General features: G+C 35.1%; 4 protein-coding genes across 4 annotated transcripts; 3 read left to right on the top strand and 1 right to left on the bottom strand.

Moving 5' to 3' along the window:
• The first annotated feature begins 136 nt into the window (after nucleotides 1–136).
• Nucleotides 137–4,115, top strand: LOC18048623 (tetraspanin-10). The gene is made up of 11 exons (XM_006440528.2): nucleotides 137–441; nucleotides 1,023–1,135; nucleotides 1,225–1,279; nucleotides 1,366–1,421; nucleotides 2,213–2,260; nucleotides 2,518–2,566; nucleotides 2,718–2,801; nucleotides 2,882–2,949; nucleotides 3,119–3,244; nucleotides 3,330–3,405; nucleotides 3,760–4,115. The coding sequence occupies exons 1-11, from the start codon at nucleotides 373–375 to the stop codon at nucleotides 3,823–3,825; spliced, it is 810 nt and encodes a 269-aa protein (XP_006440591.1). The 5' UTR covers nucleotides 137–372; the 3' UTR covers nucleotides 3,826–4,115.
• LOC18048622 ((+)-neomenthol dehydrogenase) lies at nucleotides 3,759–5,733 on the bottom strand. Its single transcript, XM_024187820.1, has 5 exons — nucleotides 5,505–5,733; nucleotides 5,184–5,412; nucleotides 5,024–5,097; nucleotides 4,696–4,878; nucleotides 3,759–4,609 (listed from the first exon to the last, which is right to left on the bottom strand). Exons 1-4 carry the CDS (start codon nucleotides 5,537–5,539, stop codon nucleotides 4,851–4,853), a joined length of 366 nt encoding a protein of 121 aa, XP_024043588.1. The 5' UTR covers nucleotides 5,540–5,733; the 3' UTR covers nucleotides 3,759–4,609; nucleotides 4,696–4,850.
• A 1,533-nt stretch (nucleotides 5,734–7,266) lies between these two features.
• On the top strand, nucleotides 7,267–11,429 carry LOC18048621 (probable DEAD-box ATP-dependent RNA helicase 48). Its single transcript, XM_006440525.2, has 10 exons — nucleotides 7,267–8,492; nucleotides 8,618–8,724; nucleotides 9,040–9,095; nucleotides 9,180–9,404; nucleotides 9,518–9,724; nucleotides 9,807–9,893; nucleotides 10,113–10,208; nucleotides 10,286–10,501; nucleotides 10,626–10,808; nucleotides 10,909–11,429. Exons 1-10 carry the CDS (start codon nucleotides 7,354–7,356, stop codon nucleotides 11,137–11,139), a joined length of 2,547 nt encoding a protein of 848 aa, XP_006440588.1. The 5' UTR covers nucleotides 7,267–7,353; the 3' UTR covers nucleotides 11,140–11,429.
• A 584-nt stretch (nucleotides 11,430–12,013) lies between these two features.
• LOC18048620 (F-box/LRR-repeat protein At3g48880) lies at nucleotides 12,014–17,757 on the top strand. The gene is made up of 3 exons (XM_006440524.2): nucleotides 12,014–12,514; nucleotides 16,234–16,621; nucleotides 16,762–17,757. Exons 2-3 carry the CDS (start codon nucleotides 16,257–16,259, stop codon nucleotides 17,318–17,320), a joined length of 924 nt encoding a protein of 307 aa, XP_006440587.1. The 5' UTR covers nucleotides 12,014–12,514; nucleotides 16,234–16,256; the 3' UTR covers nucleotides 17,321–17,757.
• The last annotated feature ends 5,579 nt before the right edge of the window (nucleotides 17,758–23,336 follow it).

The raw sequence follows: 23,336 nt of genomic DNA, 5'->3' as shown, positions 1-23,336 counted from the left end.
ATAGATCGGATGTTAGATGAGCATGAATCATTAAATCCGATATTTTCATGTCGTGGCGTGTTACGATATTGAGTGTGACGAGTCGAACGCGAATTATGTGCATGTATTTTTACATTGACAAAGATACCCTCACTCTTTCCACGTTATTCCACCTACACAGTCCTCCTTTGTTTCTATCTTTGCCTGCCCACTTCTCTTTTCTTATACTTCAAGTGCCAGTTCAGACAAGAAGCTCACAAGCAACTGAAGCTTCTACTCATTGTCTATATTTGTCAGAAAATCTCTGTCTCCTCTTCTTGCTTTGCTTTAAAGTTTATTTTTATTTTATTCAATTAGATAGAGAGAGTGGTGGTGGTGGTGGTGGTCCGGCAGATGAAGCAAGCAAAAATGGGTATGGGAACAAGCACTTTTATCATCAGATGGATCAACTTTCTCACTATGGTATGCGTTTCTTCTTTTAAAAATTTATTATATTTCTTTTCATTTTACATTTGGTTTTTTGTCTCGCAAATTTCGTTCCTTGTTGCATTATCTAGTGACCCTTTTTTATGCATGCTCCATATCTTGATTTACTGTCATTATCTTGTCAGCTGGGTTGTAATGGGTTTGTTTTCTGTTCCTTTGGTTATGTATTTTGCTACCGTTTTATTTGTCGTTGGATTTCTGGCATTCGAGTTTGTTTGTTGTCTACTTGGTCCATTTCTGTACAATATTCTTATGCATTGATGATTTGTTAATGCTGTTTTTCTTTTTCTAGTTCTGTATTAGATTTTTTTCTTTTTGGTAATATATTATAGCAAAATACAAGTTTTAAACCTCTATCTTGGTTTATCCTAAGGCAACATTTGATTCCCCCCCCCCCCCCCCCCCCCCCCCACCCCCCCTTCCGCGGCGCGTGAGTTACTTGATCTAGTGGGTTATATTGTTTAATAGCTGTAACTTAAAAGAAATGGAAATGAGGGATTGGATTGTATCTTGCTCATTCTTGTGATTTCATGCTTATTTATATCTCTAATGTGCAGCTTTTAGCTATAACTATTATAATTTTTGGGGTGTGGATGAGCACTCATCATGACAACTGTCGGAGGTCCCTCACTCTTCCTGTCCTAGGCCTTGGTGCATTGATCTTCATAATGTAAGATTTCAATTTTGAAATTAAGAATCCTTTTATGATATTATTGTATATGGTATTACTGATGCACGCTCCTGTTCTTTTGATTCTAGATCTATAATTGGATTCTTGGGAGCATTGAAGAACAACACTATCCTTTTGTGGATTGTATCCTTATTTTTGCAAATGATCATTTTGCTTTATCCAAATCCTATTTTTAGCTGCAAAACACTTCCTTGACTTCTTACTTGCAGTATCTCATCATGTTGTGTCTTGTTCTGGTGGCAATTTTGGTATTCACAGTATTGGCGTAAGTATTTTTGCTGCAGTGTTGAAGTTTATTCTCACCCTAATTTTATTCTAGATACATGATAACATTTGTCTTGAACTATGTGTATCTGTCGAGGCCATAAGTGCTTTTGAACTCAAGTCCATATATTGTTGCTCCATTTTCTTCGTGAAATTGTGTATGTCTGCTTTTCTGGTTTGTTGGAGGTTTATGATGCTTGTGAAAAATGGGGTGCCTCTGGCTGCAGATGCAGAGGGCTGTTTAAGTTGTATATCTTATAGTTCACAAAGCCTTTATGGCCAAAAATGTAACTGAGTAGCATCATGGTACAGTTGGAAATATCCTTTTATATATATGAACAGGGGGAAAGCTGAAAATATTATTATTTTCTCACAGATTGTTAGAACAGTATTTCTTCAAATTTATTAAGTATATATAATAAGGATTGTGTAGCTAAACTTGTTTCAAATTGAAGAAGAAGGAACCAATGATCATGTAGTTATTTCTCCATGGTTTCAATGACCTGAAGAGAAATATGATGGTTCACAAATGTATATCTTGAAAGTGCTACATGGCCTTAGGTTTCTTCTGCATGTCTCTTCAATCCCCAGCCGTTGTATGGTAAATAGTGACCAATGAACTAGCATGCTTTAGCCTCCCAGGCTTTAGCACTTCGCTAGAGATGTAAGCTCCTGTTGATGACCCTCCCCATCTTAATTGAGTAATTTACTAGGCCGCGTTTTTATGTTTTGTTAATTTGAAAACAAATCTCTTGCATCCTTGTAACAAGTGATAATTTCCATTTGTTGTAGATTTATCATAACAAATAATGGATCGGGCCATAGTGTTGCTGGTTTGAGGTAAGACAATTTAATTCATTTAAAGAAAATTGTTGTCTCTGATTTTTGCTTTTGGTTAGGAAATTCCACTTCATATGTAGCTTTGACTCACATTGACAAGATAACAGCCACATATTTGTACTTGTCAGCAGATTGGGCTGTATCACCTAGTGATATACTGATATATAAATGAATAAGCCAGCACATGTTCAGTTATTTTTTTTTATTAGTCAGCTGGGATTGGTATGCTAACAACTGTTAACTTCTTATTGTTTTAGGTACAAGGAGTATCAACTTAAAGATTACAGTTCATGGTTTCTGAATCATGTAATGTTTCTTTCTCTATGATGTATGGTTCTAAGACAGAGAGTGGAATTTGATATCTACAATTTGTTTGTACAATCCCCCTTCCCCCACTCCCATGAGAGAGCGAGAGAGAAGTTTGTTGTCCATTATTCTTAGATTTGTCTTGTTGCAGCTGAATAATCCTGGGAACTGGAAGCGCTTGAAGAGCTGTCTTGTAAAATCTGAGGATTGCAATAATCTATCAAAAAAATATAAGGTCCACGTTCGACTTCAAGCTTTGTCTTTCTTATCTATCTCTGTTTTATAAGTTTCAATGTTTTTACTTGTTGATCACAGACTCTTAAACAATTTAAATCTGCAAAACTGACCCCCATTGAAGCCGGTTGCTGTCGACCACCATTTGAGTAGGTTCCTTGGTTGCTTTATGTTTCATTCCAATTCATTTCATTCATAACTGTGTAACAGTGTAAGTTAAGTGATTGTCTTCAGCGTCTAAATACCCTAGTGTATTGATGTGATGAAAACTTCTGTTGGACTGATATAATTTTCGTTGGGATTTATCTGTATTCCTAGATGCGGTTATCCAGTTGTCAATGCTTCATACTATGATTTGAGCTTTCATCCCACTAGTTCCAACAAGGACTGCAAGCTTTACAAAAATTCACGGGCTGTCAAGTGCTACAATTGTGATTCCTGCAAGTAAATATCATCCATTTTTCATTTTACCCATCTTCCCTTTCCTTTTTCATCAGATATCCTCAATGTTTCTTTAATCATTTTGCAGGGCTGGAGTTGCACAGTACATGAAAATTGAGTGGAGAGTTGTGGCTATTTTTAATTTGATTCTTTTTGTTGTTTTGGTAAGAAACTAACCATTCACCATTTTGCGACAGACATCATGCTATTTTCTATCATTAATCAAGCCAACTTATTAAAAATAAAAAAATTTGAATACACCTCTATTATTGCTTATGTGAAAATGCGATTTGAAATTTTATTGTGAGAGATAAACTGACTTGAATTGCTGCTACAAGTTTATTGAACGCCAATTATCTTCATATAATAAAAGCAGTGTGTTGCTTTATATTCTTCCTTCTGGCAAGGCTGTTTAAGAAATTTGACACCATGCATTGCTGCTTCATTTATTCAGGTATATCTATAATTGTCAATAACGATTGTTCTTGATTTATCTCATGTCAATTTTTCACTGTCAGTCAATTGTATACTTTGTGGGATGCTGCGCAAGGAGAAATGCTGTTAGAAGCCGCTCAAAAATTTAAAAAAATGCCGCACCTGCAATTCAAATCTTTTCTGCAGAAGGAATCAAGTACTGTTCCTGAAGGTTCTCATGCTTTGACCTGAGAGAATTTACCTTAATATTCTTAAGCAAAACAGAGAGATAAGTGAGCATTATTCTCCCGTCATGATTCAAAAGTTAGTGGCTAGAGGCTTTCTTTCTGAAGCATTGAATACTAAGTGAATGTTTTTCTTTCTGATGACCTTGAAACAATGTGGCAATGCTATATCTGTAATTATTTCATCTTTTGAGTATCAAAGTATTACTTTTGCATCTTTGTCTAACATGTTTAGATCGAAATATTGAGAAACAGGAAACTTCAAAGCTTACATTTCTTTCAATTTTGTTAAACAATGATTAAATGTCTCCTAGCCCTGTTACTTACTAGATTAGAAGCTAGATACATTCATCTCATCATAAAAGAGGCCTGAAGGACCATCATCAGGTGACGGAGCCAACATAACAGGAGCTCTAGCGCCTTCTTCAACAGTCATGCTTCCGGTGTTACAAATCATATCTGTTTTTACCAATCCAGGATGAACACAATTTACTTTGAAACTGGGATATTTACCTGCTATGATTCTTGTTTAAGCGTTCACTGCAGCTTTTGATACTCTATATGCAGATACAGTTATAGGCGAGGCGTTAGCCTGCAGCTTATTCTCTTTGAAATCCCTCAAAAACCATTACACAGTCTCATCTAGCCGCTCAACTGTTAGGCTCTCTATATTCCCAAGTTCTGCTTGAGCCTTTTCATTGCCGATATACTGAAACAAGAAGCAATAATCGTAACAGAATTATTTGTTTCAAATTTCAAATAAACATAATTGGTTTGTCCCATTTCTTTAATTACCTTTAGCTGTCCATAGAAGGAAGACATGTTCACTATTCTGGCTGACTTGGAGAGCTGCAGTAAGGGAAGAAGTGCTTCAGTTACCCTTTTGGTTCTATAGAAATTTGTCTCCAGGCATTCTTTTGTCTTCTCATATGTCTGGTCCATTATTCCCTTTAACAAACTAGCATTATTTTCAGTAACCTGCATGAATCAAACATGAAATTTGATCATATTGCAATGTGTTGTATGTCATCACATTTTGTGCTTATGTAACTAAATAGGGAAGAAAAACAACAGATGCTGCAAGGTAGTAGCTCGAATTCAGATCAATAAATACTTTACAGACCTTCTGTCCACTGGCCTGAATGCTCTGAAAGCTTCACTGTTCATAATTATTCCACCATCCCCTGCATTATTCACCTGCGTAGAAGTGAAAAGAGCATTTTACAATTTCCCGAGAAAATTATACCTGCACTGATGCCATACTAAAACATCAGGTCTGTTACCAGGATATCAAGCTTTCCAAAGTGAGTTTCAATAAATGCGCTGGCAGAATCCTTCACATCAAGCTGGTGAAATACAAAATTAGAAACACCAGATTGTCTTAAATTTTCGACAGCTTCGATCCCCCCTTGCTCATCTCTAGCGGTCAGTATGACCTCAACTCCATTAGATGCTAACTGGCGGCATATCTCCAGTCCAATTCCTTTGTTTGCTCCGGTCACAACGGCATTCCTGAATCAACAGTGCATGTTGCAAAGATGGAACTGTGAACTTGGCTTGTGAGAAGGAACAAGTTTCTTTCTTGAACCATGAGATGTACACACCTTTTTGCTGTGCTTCTGGTATTGGTTTCCTCCATATCTGTTAAAACATCGCATCAGAGCCCCGAGTTGAAATTTGTTCTTTCTTTCCTGGTGATATTATTCGTGTGAGCCTCAATTTTCCATGCCATGAAACAACTTTTCTTTACGACAAAATGGTCGTGGAACTTTGTGGTAGGTAGGTGGCATCTAATTTGTGGGTCTGTTTCTCTTGAATTATTTATTCTTTGAAATTAAATTGCTTTATTTCATGGATTCTGGAGAAATTTTTTAGAAGGAATAGGTTAGCAGGAATGAAATATGTTATGCTTGTGATTTATCAACGTGACAAAATGTAAAATATTTAAAAATCAAACTGAATATTGAAATTATAAGCAAAGAATCTTATGTACGGCTAGAGGCATCAGCAGTTGGGGAAAATGGGAATTTAAAAATACTTTTAAAAACATGGAAAACCATGTTCATGCCAACATTCTTTTCCTTCATCAAATTTGGGCGTTGAATAATTTTTTTTTTAATTTTTAAAATTTATTAGATTGTTAAGGAATGATGTTCTCTAATTTGGCAAAGCTTACCTTACAAATAATGTAACAAACAATCAATAAATATAGATCATTGATTTTGATATTTCTTAAATCTAATGGATAAAAATAATTTTAACTTAAAACGAAGTACATGTATAATTGTTATTTATAGAAAATTTTATTTTTAATCATATATTTACTTATTTTTTCAAATAAGTCCTCATTAATTTTTTTTTATAATTAATGGTTTTCTCATCCATCTCTTCTATAACTATTTTTAAAACTTTATAAAGTTTTTACTATATTTTTATAAAGATTTAAATTGTTATTATATATTTATAAAAATCACAAATTCTGAATAAATTTTTGTACCTACATTTATAATTTATTTTCTCTCTTAAGACATAGACTAGGTTTTTCTTCTAACAAACACATAGACACACACACACATTCAATCTATTTTTCATCCTAAATACATACTATCAGCGATGTCACATAGATTTTTTAATTTAAATTTAGTATCTTGAATTATAAGAGATATTATATGTGATATATATATATATATTAGAAATCTAATGAATTATTAAAAAGATGTTACATTGAATAAATTACCAAAACCTTTAACGAAAGATTTTAAACCATTTGATCTGATCAATGATTCAAACATGTGAAGAAATAATCAATTAAATTAAATGTCACTGTATTTATTAAATAAATTAGAAAGCTCAAATTAATCTATAAATGATATAGAAAGGGTAAACAAAATATTAGAAATTAATAATTTCAATGAAGGAAATATAAAATAAATTAATAAGTTAAGAGATCAACTAAGTAAAGAATTTAATAAAATTAAACAATTCATAAAAGGCTTCAATATTGATTATCATGATATATTAAAATAAGAGACCATTAATATAATCAATAAATACTCAATAGATATAAGATTAAATAAGTTAGAGATTCAATTAAATAAAATAGAAAAAAAAAGTTGAGTAATTTAGTACTAAATTTGCTATAAATATAAATGGAGAACTTAAAAATAAAAATAAAAGACTAACGGTTCTATTACCTGGCTGCAGCTTGGGGGTGTAAAATAAAACTATAAAAATTATTAATCTTTTCAATAATTATTATCTTTTCTAAGGGTTTAAAAATTTTTAGCTGCAACATACAGCTAATGTAACGTAGGGTTTATGTCGTTAACTATAAACCCTTTATTTAAAATATAAAACAAACTAAAAATCCCCCCTTTACTTTCTTTCTTAAACCCTGAGGCCTGAACCATCGTCGTCATTTTTCTCTTAAAACCCTAAACTAAACAAGCCACCATGTCCTCTTCGGTTCTCCTCCAACGTTCAAAACCCTTAACAAACATTCTTTGGTTCAACCGGGTCTTCGCCCGACCCATGGGCGGCGGCCCACGGACATTCCCCGGCGGTCTAAACAAGTGGCAATGGAAGCGGATGCACGAGAAAAAGGCCAAGGAGAAAGAAAAGCGTCTCCTCGAGCAAGAGAAACAGCTCTACCAAGCCCGCGTTCGTTCCCAAATCCGGACCAAATTATTTGATAAAGCCGACCCGGATTCCGAAACCAATCAGCACAAACCCATGAGTCCCGACGAGCATGTTAAGGCGTTAGCTGATCGGTTCATGAAAGAAGGAGCTGAGGATTTGTGGAATGAGGACGATGGGCCTGTGAAATCGGAGCAACGGCCTCGATCGGGTGCAGAAGCGAATCAACGGCCGAGACTAGCTGGCGCACCGATTGATTTGAGGGGCTTGATATCAGATAAGCGTAATTCAGTTAATAATAGTGGAAATCTTAACAGTGGTAGTAATGTGAAAACTAGGAACTATTCGGTGCTAAGTGAAAGTAAGTTTTCTGATAGAAGCAAGAGCGCAAGTTTGATTTTTATGCCTAATTTAGAGTGTAACGATGGTGAAACTGTGATTCCGTCAAGAAATGTGATGGATTTTGTCAGGAGAGCATATTTTTCAGGGACAGATAAGAGGAATTTTTGTAGAAACGACGGTTCTTCCACTAGAGATAAAGCTGGTTTTGACACAGGAAATAAAGCAAAACCTTTTGCCCGTAATTTGGGGAATAATCGTGAAAATGGTGATTCGAAGAATATGAGTGAGTTTATGAAGAAGAAATGTTTTGTGGGCAAAAGGAGGTTTAAGAGAAATGAGAGTTCTTCAAGTGATGATGATTCTGATATTGACTCTGAGGATGTTGATGAGAAAGTGGAAGGTTGGAGGGACGTGAAGAAGATGGGGAGTAGTGCATCTTTGGGCAAATATGATATGAAAATAACAAAGAGAGTGCCATTAAAGAGTCTTGAGGATGAGCATGATTTTGAGGAGCAGGTGGAATTGATTAGAAAAGAAATTAGTAAGAATAAGTTGAACGGAAATGGGGAAAAGAAGGAGAAGAGAGAAGAGGAACCAATTCTTAGTCAGAAAAGGTAAGGAGTTGATCTGGCAGTTTTTGGCTGTAGGAAGAAAATTTGGGTTGCTGGTTTATGTACTGATTATGATTGTGGAATCTCGATGTGTTGATTGGTGATGGTAATGGTCTTTGTTTCTACAGATTTGATGAATGTGGTATATCTCCTTTGACTATCAAGGCACTAACAGCTGCTGGCTACATTCAAATGACCAGGGTACAGGAGGCTACTCTTTCTGCTTGCCTTGAGGGTATGTTAACTGCTGCTTTAGAGGTTTTGTTATATGTTTGATCTCTGTTGCATGTGAAAACTGGAATTTTCCCGATTTGTCAGTCACAGTTAAAACTAGTGCTAGTTATTGTCAATGTTAAAGTTTACTTGTTATTTGAGTAGAATCAAGTCAGCAAGCTTTTATCTGTGGAAGCACTGGAATAGCAATTATTCTCCTTTCTGAAGTTTGATTAGACAAGCACTCTTGTAACCCTTTTGAACATGATGTTCTAATGTGTTGGATTTAAGCTGCTATGCATCTTAAATATTTCTTTCTCATTCTTTTATGGAGCAGGAAAGGATGCTGTGGTCAAAGCTAAAACCGGCACAGGAAAAAGTATAGCTTTTTTGGTATACAACAAATCCCCCTGTGCTCTTGTGAATTAAATAGTACTTTATATTCTTTTTGCCTGTGTTGCTGCTAAACACAAACAGCTTCCTGCAATTGAAGCAGTTTTGAAGGCCACTAGTAGCAGTACCACTCAACTGGTGCCACCTATATATGTTCTTATTCTCTGTCCCACAAGAGAGCTAGCGAGTCAGATAGCAGCAGAAGCTATTGCTCTGCTGAAGAATCACGATGGCATAGGCGTGCTAACTCTAGTTGGAGGTACACGTTTTAAAGTTGATCAAAGACGCCTAGAATCAGATCCATGCCAGGTTTGGCTGCATGTTTGACTGTACTGTGCAAATATACATCAGCAGAATGTGAAAGAGAAACAAAATATGCTATGAAGATAATGATTGCTTGTTTGTTAATTAAAACTTTGCAGATACTAGTTGCAACCCCTGGCAGGTTGCTGGATCATATTGAGAATAAGTCCGGATTATCTGTGCGCCTGATGGGATTGAAAATGCTTGTACTCGATGAAGCCGACCACTTACTAGACCTAGGATTCCGGAAGGATGTGGAAAATATTGTTGACTGCTTGCCCCGTCGGAGGCAGTCCTTGCTGTTTTCTGCAACAATGCCGAAGGAGGTTAGTTGTCCTTTTCCCAACATCTGTACTTTTCCTTGCCTGTATAAATAAATTTTGATTGACATTACGTATGATTTCACAGGTTCGTCGAATATCTCAGCTTGTATTGAAAAGGGAACACACATATATTGATACAGTTGGACTGGGCTCGGTGGAAACTCCTGTTAAGGTGAGCAAGTACAATATTTATGTTTTTGTTCTAGTGCTGTCAATTAAAATTCAGGCTTTTTATATAATCTGCTTTGTCTATACCATTTCAATGTATTGATTAATGAACTCCTCTTAGGGAATTTGAATTCGGAAAAAGGTTTCTTAACAAAGGATTCTGTGATTATTGATGAATTACACTTGGAAAACAACACAATTTAATGAGTGTTGGTCAGTGCAGATTAAGCAATCTTGTCTTGTTGCGCCTCACGAGTTGCATTTTCAAATATTGCACCATCTATTGAAGGAGCATATCTTGGGAACTCCGGATTACAAGGTAAGTTGATTAACGTCTGGATTTTGTTCATTTTCTATTTACTTGCTTAAGGCCTACCAATTTGAAGTTGTCTTCAGGTCATTGTTTTCTGTTCAACTGGGATGGTAACCTCCCTCTTGTACTTGCTTCTGCGGGAAATGAAGATGAATGTGAGGGAGATGTATTCTAGAAAGCCTCAATTATATCGAGACCGTATCTCTGAAGAATTCAGGGCGTCAAAGCGGCTAATTCTTGTCACATCTGATGTTTCGGCACGAGGAATGGATTACCCAGATGTTACTTCAGTTGTTCAGGTACTCATAAAGCCCAAGATGATTCTGTCAATTTTATTCTGCATGCATGTTGATTTATTAGCCTTTGGCCTGTGCATAAGCCGTAAGCATGCTCTAATAATAATCTAAAACTGCCTACTGGTAGGTGGGTATTCCTCCTGATCGGGAGCAATACATCCATCGTCTTGGAAGAACAGGGCGAGAAGGCAAAGAAGGAGAAGGTGTCTTGTTGCTTGCCCCATGGGAAGAATATTTCCTGGATGATTTAAAAGATCTGCCCCTTGACAAACTTCAGTTGCCACATCTAAATCCAGAAATTCAACTTCAGGTTCATGTCTAACTTATTGTCACATGCATTGGTTCAATTTTTTGCACTGGTGCCATCCAATATCTTATTCATAATGCTTTGAATAAATTAAAATCTGCAGATGGACAACCACATGGCTAAAATCGATAACAACGTTAAAGAGGCAGCCTATCATGCTTGGCTTGGTTATTACAACTCGATCAGGGAAATTGGGAGGGATAAGACAACGCTTGTTGAGCTAGCAAACAAATTTGCTCAATCCATTGGTTTGCAGAGATCTCCCCCTCTCTTCAGGAAGACAGCATTGAAAATGGGATTGAAAGATATCCCCGGTATCCGACTTCGAAAATAGACCAAATATACGCGCTTTATTCATTGATGTTGCTAGCTGCGGAGCTACCTGGGGGGTTATTGAATCATGGAGTAGACCAATGTACTTCAGAAGAAATTTTTGTAAAAGTGACAAGATGTTAAATTATATTTCTTTTTCTTCCCCCCCAACCCCAATCAGAATGAAAGTTATTATTGAGATTGACATCCTAATGTTGGTAGTAATTTTTCTTTTTTTACTTGGAAAGTTTAGTGATTGTGTATATATATATTTTAAATTACAGTGGAAATTCAACGGTGTATGTGAAATAATTGGACAAATGACATGAGGTTTTAATTCTTTTATATATTGATGGATCCCTATCCCACTGGTATACATTGCAAGATTATGAACCAGACGTTGAACAAAAAATATCAAATAAAATTTTAAATCTTAAATCATGTATGACTTTTGTAATTAATTTTTTGCTTAATATCGTCTAAGCTTAAAAGGTAAGAATGACAAATGTCTCAATGGAATCTTTTAGTGTCTCACCCTATTTAGATTTGTAATATGCAGGGACAATTGAATGAAAGTGCTATTGCTAACATAATATTATTATGCATTTAAAATATGGTATTATGGATATACATTAGAAAAAAATTGTGGTGCAATTGTGGTATCATATGCTACAGTTGTACCCAATTATTAAATTTTAATAAACTTCATCTATTTAAATGAATTCAACAGTTAAAGATAACTGTAGCACGATACTACAGTTGCACCGTAGCTGCGCCGTAGGTATCATCATATATTCATATCATCAATGTCTGAAATTTAGGCATCATCGAAAGTTGTAACGAACCCGGGAGCGAATATGAAAAACCGAACCCAACGGTATTTAAACTCTAAACCGAACCGAGTTTCGGTTCCACGTAATCCTCTCCGAGCATCCTCCAAAATCGAATCCAATTTGAACTTCTAAATTGTGAATGAAGTGTTGAATTTTTAAGAGTCTCGTCAATTTGGAAGCACTTGAAAGCTTTGAATTTTCTCTTGAATGTCGAGAGAATCACACTGCAATGTTGAAGCTCAATGCATCGAGTTTGGGCTTCACAAGTCATTTTCTTCTTTGCACATGTTTTCCGGCAACCCTATTCCGCCGTCATTTATAATATCTTTGAATTTGAGAACGACAAGAAAAGAAACAAAAATGAAACCTTCCTGTCTGTTTAAGCAAATTATTCTCACTCTTTGCCAGGCAAAGCCCCTGCGGAAAAAAAAAAAAAATTGTTTCCTCTTCTTCATTTCCCACCATATCAACAATCCCAATTCTTTGCTCAGAGCAGAGGGATGCGAAGATTTTAAAGAAACAAATTTGTTCCGCAAAGACTGGTTCATGCTCAGTCGACAACATGTAAGTCTGCTTACGTTTGGTTTCTATCTTGTGCAGACTCTAACTGGTATATTGTTGATCATGTTTGATAAGATTATGACTTTTTAAGTAATAATTTTGGAAAAAAAATTTAAACGTAATGTAAGTATTTTGTTAAACAACCGTGGGATATTCTCGCCTTTACTTCGAGACGAATATGGCTACAGCTCTAAAAGCTAGACACCAATAACAAATGGAGTCTTTCACTAGTGAAAGAATACCGTGGTTTTCAACTTTTCCCCCACTTGTATGAGCATGCCAAGTATTCGGTTTCCAATTGATATTGTTTGTGCAGAACCAAAGCAGATAAATGGAGTACTTGCGGTTTTATACTCTGTAAATTTTGTTTCTTGAAATAGGATATTAATGAATTTATTAACACTTAAAGACAGATGTTTGCCATTTCCCGGGGGCAACTTGTAGAATTCAATATATTATCTACTTTTGTATATGGAATTTTACAGAGTCGAGTATTTTCAATACAAGTAAATAGTGAGTGTTTTCGGTGTTGTAAATGCAATAACAGAGGATGTAACTTGGTTCAAATAACTGATTGGTTTACCTCTTGATGGATCCTTTTTACATCTGTAGCGTGAGTTTCTTTATTTATTTTTATGGGCTGATTCTGAATTTGCTCACCGGATGAAAATTGTTTTATTTCCGTTTTCTTACTTGTGTTGTGCTGTTGACTTCCTTGGCTAACTACTTCTAATTGACTTTTTTTTGGCATGAGATGCAATGATTTATCTCTGACTCAAATTAACTTTTTCTGAACATCTCCATGTCTTGAACCTAGTTAGTAAAGCAACAAAAGAGTGAGTAAGAATAACCATGTAAGGAAATCACATTAAATTGGCTACTATCCCTGGATATTAATGGAGATTTGCACATCAATTTTTCTTCATTGCTGTGTGCTTTGTGAATACACAACAATGGTTAAGTCTTAACCTAGCTATAATTACATTCATGAAGTCCTAGAAGTGCTAATGTGTAGTTAAACCCTCAAAACAGTAAACATTTAATGCACTCATTTATGCTAAAAAAGGGGGCAATGCTAATAAGGAGTACTTAAAGGATGGTCAATTTTGATGTTGGTCATATTGTAATTATGGAAGGAATTAGCTGGATGACATCATACATTTAAGCAATTGGTAATGACAGTGTGCCACGTCAATCAAGCATGCAAGCTGGTTTTCCTGTAGTAAGATTTTTCTAACTCATGCATTACAATGCTGGTTTTCAATTTCTGGACTCTTCTATGTTTATCTTACTCACAGCATTACTAATGTCATCAGTTATCTCAGATTCCCTGTATATGAATGGACTTTTCTTATTTCATTGAGATTGTTCAAAAGCTAGAAAACAGTCTTAACATAGATTGACAGAAGGTAAGTTCACTCCTCACCTGATACTATTCTCTGCTTGATTTAATTTCTTAATGCATGAGTGTTTCCATGTTTTTGTTTGATGGGAGGAGAGGGGAAGGGGGGGGGGGGTAGGTGGGTACATGCTGCTGAAAACATAGATCAATTTTTTATTTTTTTTTTGTAAAAAATATAATTCCATAGTCTAACTAAAAATTTCAAGCTCTAGAGACCCTAAGGGTAAGATATTTGATGAGGTAAGATGGAGTCTTTTCGGTGACTTCCCTTCAATTTTAGTTTACTAGAATACTTAGGATCTAGGTCTTCCTACTCGTTTATATCAGTTTGAGTGTAATTTCTATATTTTACACTAATCAAATTTTCATGAAAAGGATAATAAGTTTTAAGTAAAATAAAATAGAAACAGGATCAGAGGAAATAACAAAAAGCAATGTAGAATAATAAAGAAAAGAAAAAGATATGATATTTGCATGTTACCTGAAGCGAGTTTATGCTTGAGCCTCACATAATTAGTTTATTGTCCTCCAAAAGGTTCCAGCTTAATAAAGATCCTATGTGGAAAATGAGGTTCCTCTGATGAGAAGTAGGAAACAGTTCCCATATTTTTGGTTGTCAGGATCTTCTCACAAGCTTCACGTGTCACCATGGCATGAGTTGTTTTCACTCTCTTTTATTATTTTCTTTTTCGGAGAAAGAAAATGTTCTTGATATAGTTAAACTTATAATTGCACGCATATTCAACTCTTCTAGAATGTAAATTGAGCTTTCTCAAAGTCTTAATGTATAATTATGGTGCGATCTCAAGGTTATATGGTTAGTTGAATCTTCGAGATAGTTTAATGTGTGCTGTTCAATGTCAGACATTTTAATGTACGTGGCAATTATTATCCGAAGTAGGACAGCACTTCATAAATTATTGGTAGTCTGAGTTGCCTTATGCAAGTTCACATGTTGTAATAAATTAGAGTAGTTTATATGGAAAAATGAATATTGTTATAAAATTTCCTTCAGATTTATCAGCCATAAAAGAAAGAAAGAACAGGAAACTTAAAATGAAGGATTTCTGGAACACAATGTTCTTTGGATTATCAGGGGTTTAGGTCTTGAAGAAGTCCTCATGTGCTATGTCCACGTTGTAATTTTAACAGCGAATGAAATGTTTCCCTAAGCATTTTGCATATGCTTTTATTTTTAAATGGCAAATACCATTTATTTGGATATTAAACATTATGCGCTGTTGTTTAAAGGAATATTCACCACTTTTTTCTTCCATGTCTCTCTTTAATAAATTTATTTTCTCGAGTGTAAATCTTTTGTTCGTTAGGGTGATAAACTTTCTGAAAGTTTCACAATCCCGTGGATCTTTATTTCTGTATATGATGCTTTGCCATGTAATGGTTGCTGCTGTAACAGTCATGGTTTTCTTCCCTGTAACTTTTCTTATCTTAGAGAAGAAAGATTGTTAAATAATTTTTTTAAGACAGAATCATACAATAGCGCAGGGCTGGACAGGCATGAGCTGTGTTTGCCATAATCTTCACTTATGATTAAATTATTAATGTCATGATGTACATTGCAGACGTCCATGTTGCTCTAGCTTTGAAGCTTATCATCTTAGAACTTGAGATCTTTTTCTTACTGTTTCAGTCTTTTCTCTGAGTTCCCCTTTAGATCAAAATCTTCGCAACTGATCTAATGATGTGGGAAGATAAGCTTTATAAATGACAATATAGACTAAAAATTCTTACAGAAATTTAAGATTTTATGAAATCGCATTTTAATTAGTGTCATAGAAGTATTAGACTATAAAAGTCTTTTTCCAACAAATTTATTGTTGTTTGAACTAGTTATGCCTGTTTTGATCAATGAAGCTCGGTACCATTAGTTACTGAAAAATCTTCCTGCATAAGAATTTAATAGCTTACAGAGTTGTGTTAGGTTTCTCAAGAACCTTTTCTTCAGTATTCTTGCCATGTGTCTTGCATATGCATGCAATAACAAATCCACATGTTAATATTCTAAAATCAAAGAATCATTGGGTATGAAGGGCTATTTCCTTTTGCTTTTACAACTTTATCATTCAAATATGTACAAATGGATCAATTTGAAAGAGTTCGAACAGGTTTGAAAGATCAGATTTAATGGGTTTGTAAGGAACTGTTAGTAGACATTTGCAGTTCGACAGGGTTACTGCCTATAACCTATCACAATTTCTTTCTTAGCTTTTATTCCATAGCAAAAGAAGACGTCCTTTTTATGACAACTAATCTTCATTGATTTTCTGATTACAATGTTTCCTTTTCTGCATATTTATAGGAAGATTTTCTGGAGGAGGAGGAATGACCAGTCAGGGTTCAAATTCTCGAAATTGGCAAAACATGCATTATGACATCCTTGTGAAAATTTTTATGGCACTTAGGGTTACAGATTTGATCTTTGCAGTTTCCAAGGTTTGCAGCTCATGGCGAGCAGCAAGCCGCGATCCAGTTCTTTGGGAGACACTGGACTTAAATGTACTGCTGTGCAATGCCTTTGATATTCTTCCCTCAAACTCTAATGGTTTGTCAGACGGCCATTCTAGTTGGTTGAATGCCATGCATATCTTGAATAATGCTTCTATTCTCAGTTGCAAGACAGTGAAACGGTTGATTTTCAATTACTCCATCTACCTAAAAGATGAGCACTTGGTTTATGCAGCTACTAGGTCTCTCCTGTTTCTTTACTTGAAAATTTACTAAAATTGATTTTTTTAAATTAAAAGTAAATTCCTTTAAAAGTGAAAGTACGAAAAAGCATCAAGTTCAGCTGAATCAGGAAATAATGTTGATACTTGATATTCTGCAGGTTTCCCATGGTTAAGCATCTTGCTTTACCACCTTGTAATGAAATAACAGTGGATGGATTCCGTTCTGCTATCCAGTGGTGGAAAGGGCTCGAATCTCTGACTGTTCCATTCATCTCTAATGCCTCCAGCATAATCCAGGTGATAGGTGCCAATTGCAAGAACTTCTCTATGCTGAAAGTTATGTTCTCTTTCGACCTTGACTTCGCAATGTCCTTATTTATGTCTATCCCGGAGCTTAAGGTCTTGAGTCTACGATCCTCAATTGTAGATAAAAATGCTTTGAACCTTATTTTGACACTCATGGGTAGTCTGGAGGCATTGAACATTTCTCATTGCTTGCTAGGACAGATCCCTCAATTTCCAGGTCCTCTTCTGGCAATCGAGCAACTTGATAACTTCATCCTGGGGAAAGCCTCCCGGCTTAGGGAGTTTTTCACTTGCCAAGTGCAATCCTGCAGTATCTGTCAGTTCGAGTATGATGATGACAACATTTTCGGGTGGTACGAGTATGACAAAGGACTTTGGCGAGATGACGAAATAAGGTCTCTTGCGTTTTAACGTGAGCATGTAGAAATAGCCCTCTCTGCCTGTCATACTTATTGGCACTCATACTATATAGTGGGCTAATAAAACAACTTTCGCAGACATTTTTGTGGTTTTTGTCAATTAACTTCTGTCTCCTGAGCTTGGTATATTCTCTTAATTCCTGCTTGCTTGTTAGAACACAAGTTATCATCTAGAGTCTTTGATACCTTTGGTTGGTGTGTGTACAATTGGCCAATAGAATAATTCCATGTGTATAAATATACACGAGTCGTGATATCTCAGGCTGGTTTTTCATACACCGGATATTAAGAATGGTAAACAAAGAAATCATCTCAGCTGCCCAAAATTTGAACATATCCGGGAAATCTATTGAGTTCTGGAGGAGGCAAGTGTTGTGAACATCAGATGCCCAATCTACAAAATCCTTCTTATTCAGGGCATCATTTCATTATTTTATCTACTCAACCATAAGAATAATTATGTTTGTGACATGCAGGAAAACAACTGTTTGTATTCCTAGATGTTGACATTGAAAAGATATGCTTAAAAATCTTGAAATGATCCGAGCATTGACTCTGAAGAGTCAGGCTGTGTGAAAGTCTCGATTCTCCTTTCAAACTCGTATAATTCTTTGAAATGGTCAACAAACTCTTGTAAAATAATTTTTCTGTACCTTTCCTGTAATCAAAAAGAAGAAATGCACGACTTTGGATTCACATAGGGAAGAAAGGCTCGTGGCAATGATGCCTTTTAAGAATTGTAAAGTTTGGCCATTGTTGACTGGTCCTTGGGAAAAGGCCAAATTTAAGCACTAGGGCATGCCTAGTGATTGGCCCATGCCTCGAACATAGGTTTCTGCACTTCGGTACCGTGCTTTCGATTGAATATGGTGTAATCTCCGTAAATTGATAAAAATTTGTATTAAAATGTTTTTTTATTAATTAAACTAATATTATTAATCAAATTATAATTTAATATGTTGATTCTGAGAACTAACATGCCAATATTTTATTTAATTAAAGTATTAGTTTATTAAATGTTAAGATATCGAAATTCTTATTCCAAGAAAGATTTTAAAGGATGTCAAGGGAGGGCGTATGATCAAATTCAAAAACACATTAAATACTCATTAAAACTCGAACTCGGAATCTAAATTTTAGAATTAGCACTCCTTACCACTAGTCAATCTTTTTTTTTTCCTTATATCTAGTAATTATTCTATTTAAAAAGTAGAGGGATTGAAAAAAAAAACATGAATTAGTTTTTTGATTTCTTAAATTCTCCAAAATCAAACATGGGTGATTAGCCAAAAAAATATTATTTAAAAATCATTCGATCAATTCTTTAGGGTCCCAAACTCAACTGCTTTTACCTATGATATGGACAAAATCATAATAAAATCTAGTGTGGTCCACATCTTCTTCATACATAATTAATTTCAAGCCCCCACAAGAACCTAAATGGGAGACATAAAAGAATGTTACAGCCACCCTTTTTAATGTTCATAAATCAAGCCTATGAGCGCAGATTTGGAGAGTAAAAAAAAAAAAAAAACAACAACAACGATGAGCTCTTTAGAATCACAAGATAGAAGAAAAAAAAGTCTGTCGCTTCATTAGATAAAAAAATTATATATAGCTTCCAAGATTACGCAAAAGCTTGTTATAAAAGTCTGTGTAAAAATTAAAACTCTAACCATTAATCATAAGTTGTAAAGTAGCGGCCACAGTCTTGCTGTCACGACTTTTGTTAATCTTGTTCTCGTAAGGCCTTATAAAACTGCCTCATCTTCTAGCTTGCCCTATAGCTCAATCTCTAAGCCCTTGTCTAAAATTTTGTCTTTCCTTAACAACCGTAAGCCTAAACCCCACAACATTTATTTTATATTAAAAGATTATTTTGTTCTGCAAGGCATGAGGTAAAATTCCAATTGGTCGGTCCTGGCTTGCATTCTAAAGATTTCCTGGAAAATGACTTTTTTTTAGCCATTCATCATAACATTTCAAAATGATATCATTTTGCGTTATCACCCTCCATTACGCTCTCATCAAATTTCAAACTTTTCCCAAAAAAATTGTCTCCACTTGAGCAATAGCAACTCATCTGCTGATGTGGTACAAGGCCCTTGTATTTAAAACAATTATATCTTCTTCAACTAAATCCAAATGCATATGACTTTGTACGATATTTGTGATTCTCTCCTTCATTCAAGAGCCATATCTTCAATCCCAATCAAGCTGCTAGCTACTGTTGGAACAACCATAAAAAAAGGTTCTCGCATATTGGAGTTCATTGTTAAAACGTGTCTACAGAGAATACCAAACTCTTGAATGAGAGTGAAATCAATTACTTGGAAGCAAGAACATGTGATGAAGAAAAGGATTAAGGAACAGCAAACATGTGCACCACTTGTCATGCACGGAGCGTCGATGAATGTGCCTCAAGTACCCATAGGATGATAAGAGAGATCCACCAATTATTATATAACCAGTAAAATAATCAAAACCCAAATGGAAACAAGACCAGAGATAGAGATCTGATTAATGTAAAGTCAACTCCTACAGCAGTTCTTGGAAAAAATGGTTTTTCAAGTTGGCACTCTACCAGGCGCAGAATGACAAAATTACCCTGTAAATTTTCATGTTGTATCATGCCAGCAAAACCTTTCAGTAGATGAACATTTTCAGTTTCCATTTGATCGAATTCTTTCAGCAATCTTGATGCTCACTGAAACATTTGGCCAGCAGGATGCTTGTTTGAGAGATATCTGCACTTCAGAACAGCTGCAAACATGTAGATGCACATGTTGCAGGTTACCGCATATAACAAGATTTTTAGGTAGGTAAGTGACATGATGCTAATATATCGAAACACAAGGGTATTAGTGTCAGTTCCACAGACTATTTGTAAGTTTTGGCTCTATCTTCACCACAGGTTGCTTGATCCCATATTAATAGTATATATGACCTCTCACCAGCCTTTATTAATGAACAAACTCAATACAATTAGCCTCTTCAACTCTTGTTAACAATCTTTTTAAGCTTTTTTTCACCATCGAAATCATGAAGATCCTCAATCCCAGACCCCCATTTATAGTCATCATCATCATCATCATTCTTGCAATTAGCCAACTCTCAAGTTGTCGATATGTTCCCAAAACAACAACTGATGATCAAGAAACCCAGCAAACAGACACAACTGAAATCCATACAAAGTTTTCATGGCATTTCCCTGCCAAAGCTCCTGAAGCATCAAGAAAAGAAGTGGCCAATCCTGTATATGGAGTTTCTTATCGAGCAGTGCCAGGTGGACCGAACCCACTGCACAACTGATCAATCTTTTTACCATCTTGTAAAAGAATATTTTTGCAGTATATAGTACAGATTAGCTTCTTGTTTTTTTTTTCCTGTTTTCTTTTTGTCTTTCTTCACAAAGATGTGTAATAGATACAGAAGGAAAGGTTGCAAACTTATATCATAGTTTCTGAAGAGTTGTAATATTATTTTTGTTTGAATGTTTTTGGAAGATTATATGTAACATGTTTCAACACCTGCATCAAAGAATGAAGTTCAATCATGTCAATAACTGGTGCATGATCTGGTAAATATGTTAGTTGATGGGCTGTTAGTTTGCTTTTCTAAATAATATAATCGTGTGTTAAACAACTAAGAGCAATATTAGAAAGGTGATGAGGACTTGGTGAAGAGGAAGTTCATGGGTAAGAAGAAGTACAAAGATAGCCTAGTAAATGGTTTTTAGCCACCGACTAAGAGGACAAGTATTAGAAAAAGAAATTGTAAATGATGCATCAGAAAAGCCTGAACTGCATCATTAATTAGGTAACTGTATACCTCCCTTTCATGGCCACAGAGAAAAGCATTTTGTAACTGAATTTGGAGGGATTATTTTTATTTGCTACTATTGTGAATGGTGGGGCAAAATTTATGCTCTTCTGAGTTTAAATTACTCATAAGAAAGAAAGCTAACAATATTTTAGTTGCAAATTCGCATATGGTTCTTAGTTGTATTTTTCTAGCAGGTCAAACCACACATTTGGAAGGATTCCCAGATGTAACTTCCAATGATATAATAATCTTAAGAATAAAAAATGAAAATGAAGGGCTCTTCACATGCTGAATTTACATCATTCTGATGCAAGCTTCTGAATGCAAAGAGGTGAGTACGATCATTCAGGGGGTCCCTATAGGAGAATAATGGAGCGAAAAAGATAGGGAAATATCTTTATCTTATGCCTTATGGTGTAATACACTTTTTCTCCGTCATTATCAATGAGAATGGAACTTATGAGATTGCCTAAATCGTACAAGACAAGTTGCTTTTTCCCATTGATTTAGGGCAAGTGCCGAGTTAAAAACAGGTCCTGGGGTTAACTACAGTGGATGTAACTACATTTGCACTTGGATAAGAAACATAGGTCTCCATGGCTCCATCCAATATATTTAAGGATATGTTTCTCTTCAAACATAACCATGTGCCTCTTAGCTTACGTCAAACGGTTATAAATACACACAGAAATGGGGAAAATTCAAGATTAAGTTACATTGTTAGTTGTTCATTGTTGGACCACCCTTACACTGAACATAAAGATACAGTTCATCTAAATTACTAGAATAACAAACAAATCGTAAAGAATCTAATAATTTGATATATCAAAGTATTTGTAAATCTGCAATAAAGCATACTTTGTAAACTGAGCTGCTCACATATAAATTCAAAACCCCCAACTACAAAATATATAGCAATCACTAGAAAGAAGGTTTTTCCACAGAGATTGTACAGATTGTGAAAGAAAGATCGTTTAACTAATCAATACTTCCAATCAATGTTCCCCGTGTGAATAGTTGTCTCTGATATTAAAATTCAATCCATAAACAAAGCGTATCAGGAATCAGTATCTGCTTAAAGCATACTCCGTATTATGGGGAGGAAAGATAAGATTATATATCTAAGAATTTTGGAGCTAATTACCATTACACATGTTGAAATTGAAGGCAAATCTTATTCACTTCTTCATTGGCAAAAAGAAAGTTCATGGGACATCACTGACTTGCATAAACTTGATTAATATCCAAATGATTGTCTTCAGTAGGTCGGACAATTTAAGGATGGAAATGCTGTTCTCAAAATTTTCACGAACTCGAATGCATATACCTAGCTGCCAAATGAATTAATCAGCCAATAACTGCAACCAAGAGCAAAATCTCTACCCAGAAGTTTCTGATACTCAAAGCAATTCAGATAGATCCATTTAGCAACCAGCTTTCCACCATTGAGGAAAACTGTACTGCAATATGGAACCAACCCAAATGGAATAGAAGCTATTTTGCTTCACAAAGGATTATACCATCTAGGAATTTGGGCTTTGATTCAAATAGCCGTTGTATTTTTCCTTGCAACTAGACACATGCGCTAGTCATATGCATCAAAATTGAATATGTACATCAATCAGCCACAAACAGGAACAATTCTACACAAATTGTAAAGCCAGATTAAAGGGAATATTATTGTGTGGAAACATACAGTGAGAACTGACCTTGATACTCTAACAATACCAACAAAAACATCATGAAAAAACTTAATGCGACACAGTATCTAGAAACTACAGACAAAAAATGTAGCCTAAACCAGTAGGCCAAAATTACAAAAATATTGGGTTCAAGTTCATTCAACAAGAAGAAATGGACGCATAATTATAAATGAAGTCTCCATAATGTGTTATATGAGCTTTGGTACTTGAACAAGCAATCATACGTTACACAGAACAGGCAATAAATCATCATTCTGATTTATCTAGAAATGCAAATGCTAAAAGGTCTGCTACATAATTTTGCAAACAAATTACACTTGCAGCTATGGATGATTTAAAAGCAAGTGCAAAAAAAAGAAATCTGTTAGTAGATTCTTTCAAAATCTTTCATAACATAATTTAAATAACATCAGAAGTTTAACGTATTCGTGTATTTCAAGCAATAACTAAAAAACTCACGGTTTAAAATAAACAGCCGCC

Source organism: Citrus clementina, unplaced genomic scaffold (genome assembly GCF_000493195.1).
Source record: "Citrus clementina cultivar Clemenules unplaced genomic scaffold, Citrus_clementina_v1.0 scaffold_3, whole genome shotgun sequence".
Taxonomy (NCBI): domain Eukaryota; kingdom Viridiplantae; phylum Streptophyta; class Magnoliopsida; order Sapindales; family Rutaceae; genus Citrus; species Citrus x clementina.
Note: the sequence above shows the minus strand (reverse complement) of the source record. Positions and strands in the feature narration are given on the sequence as shown.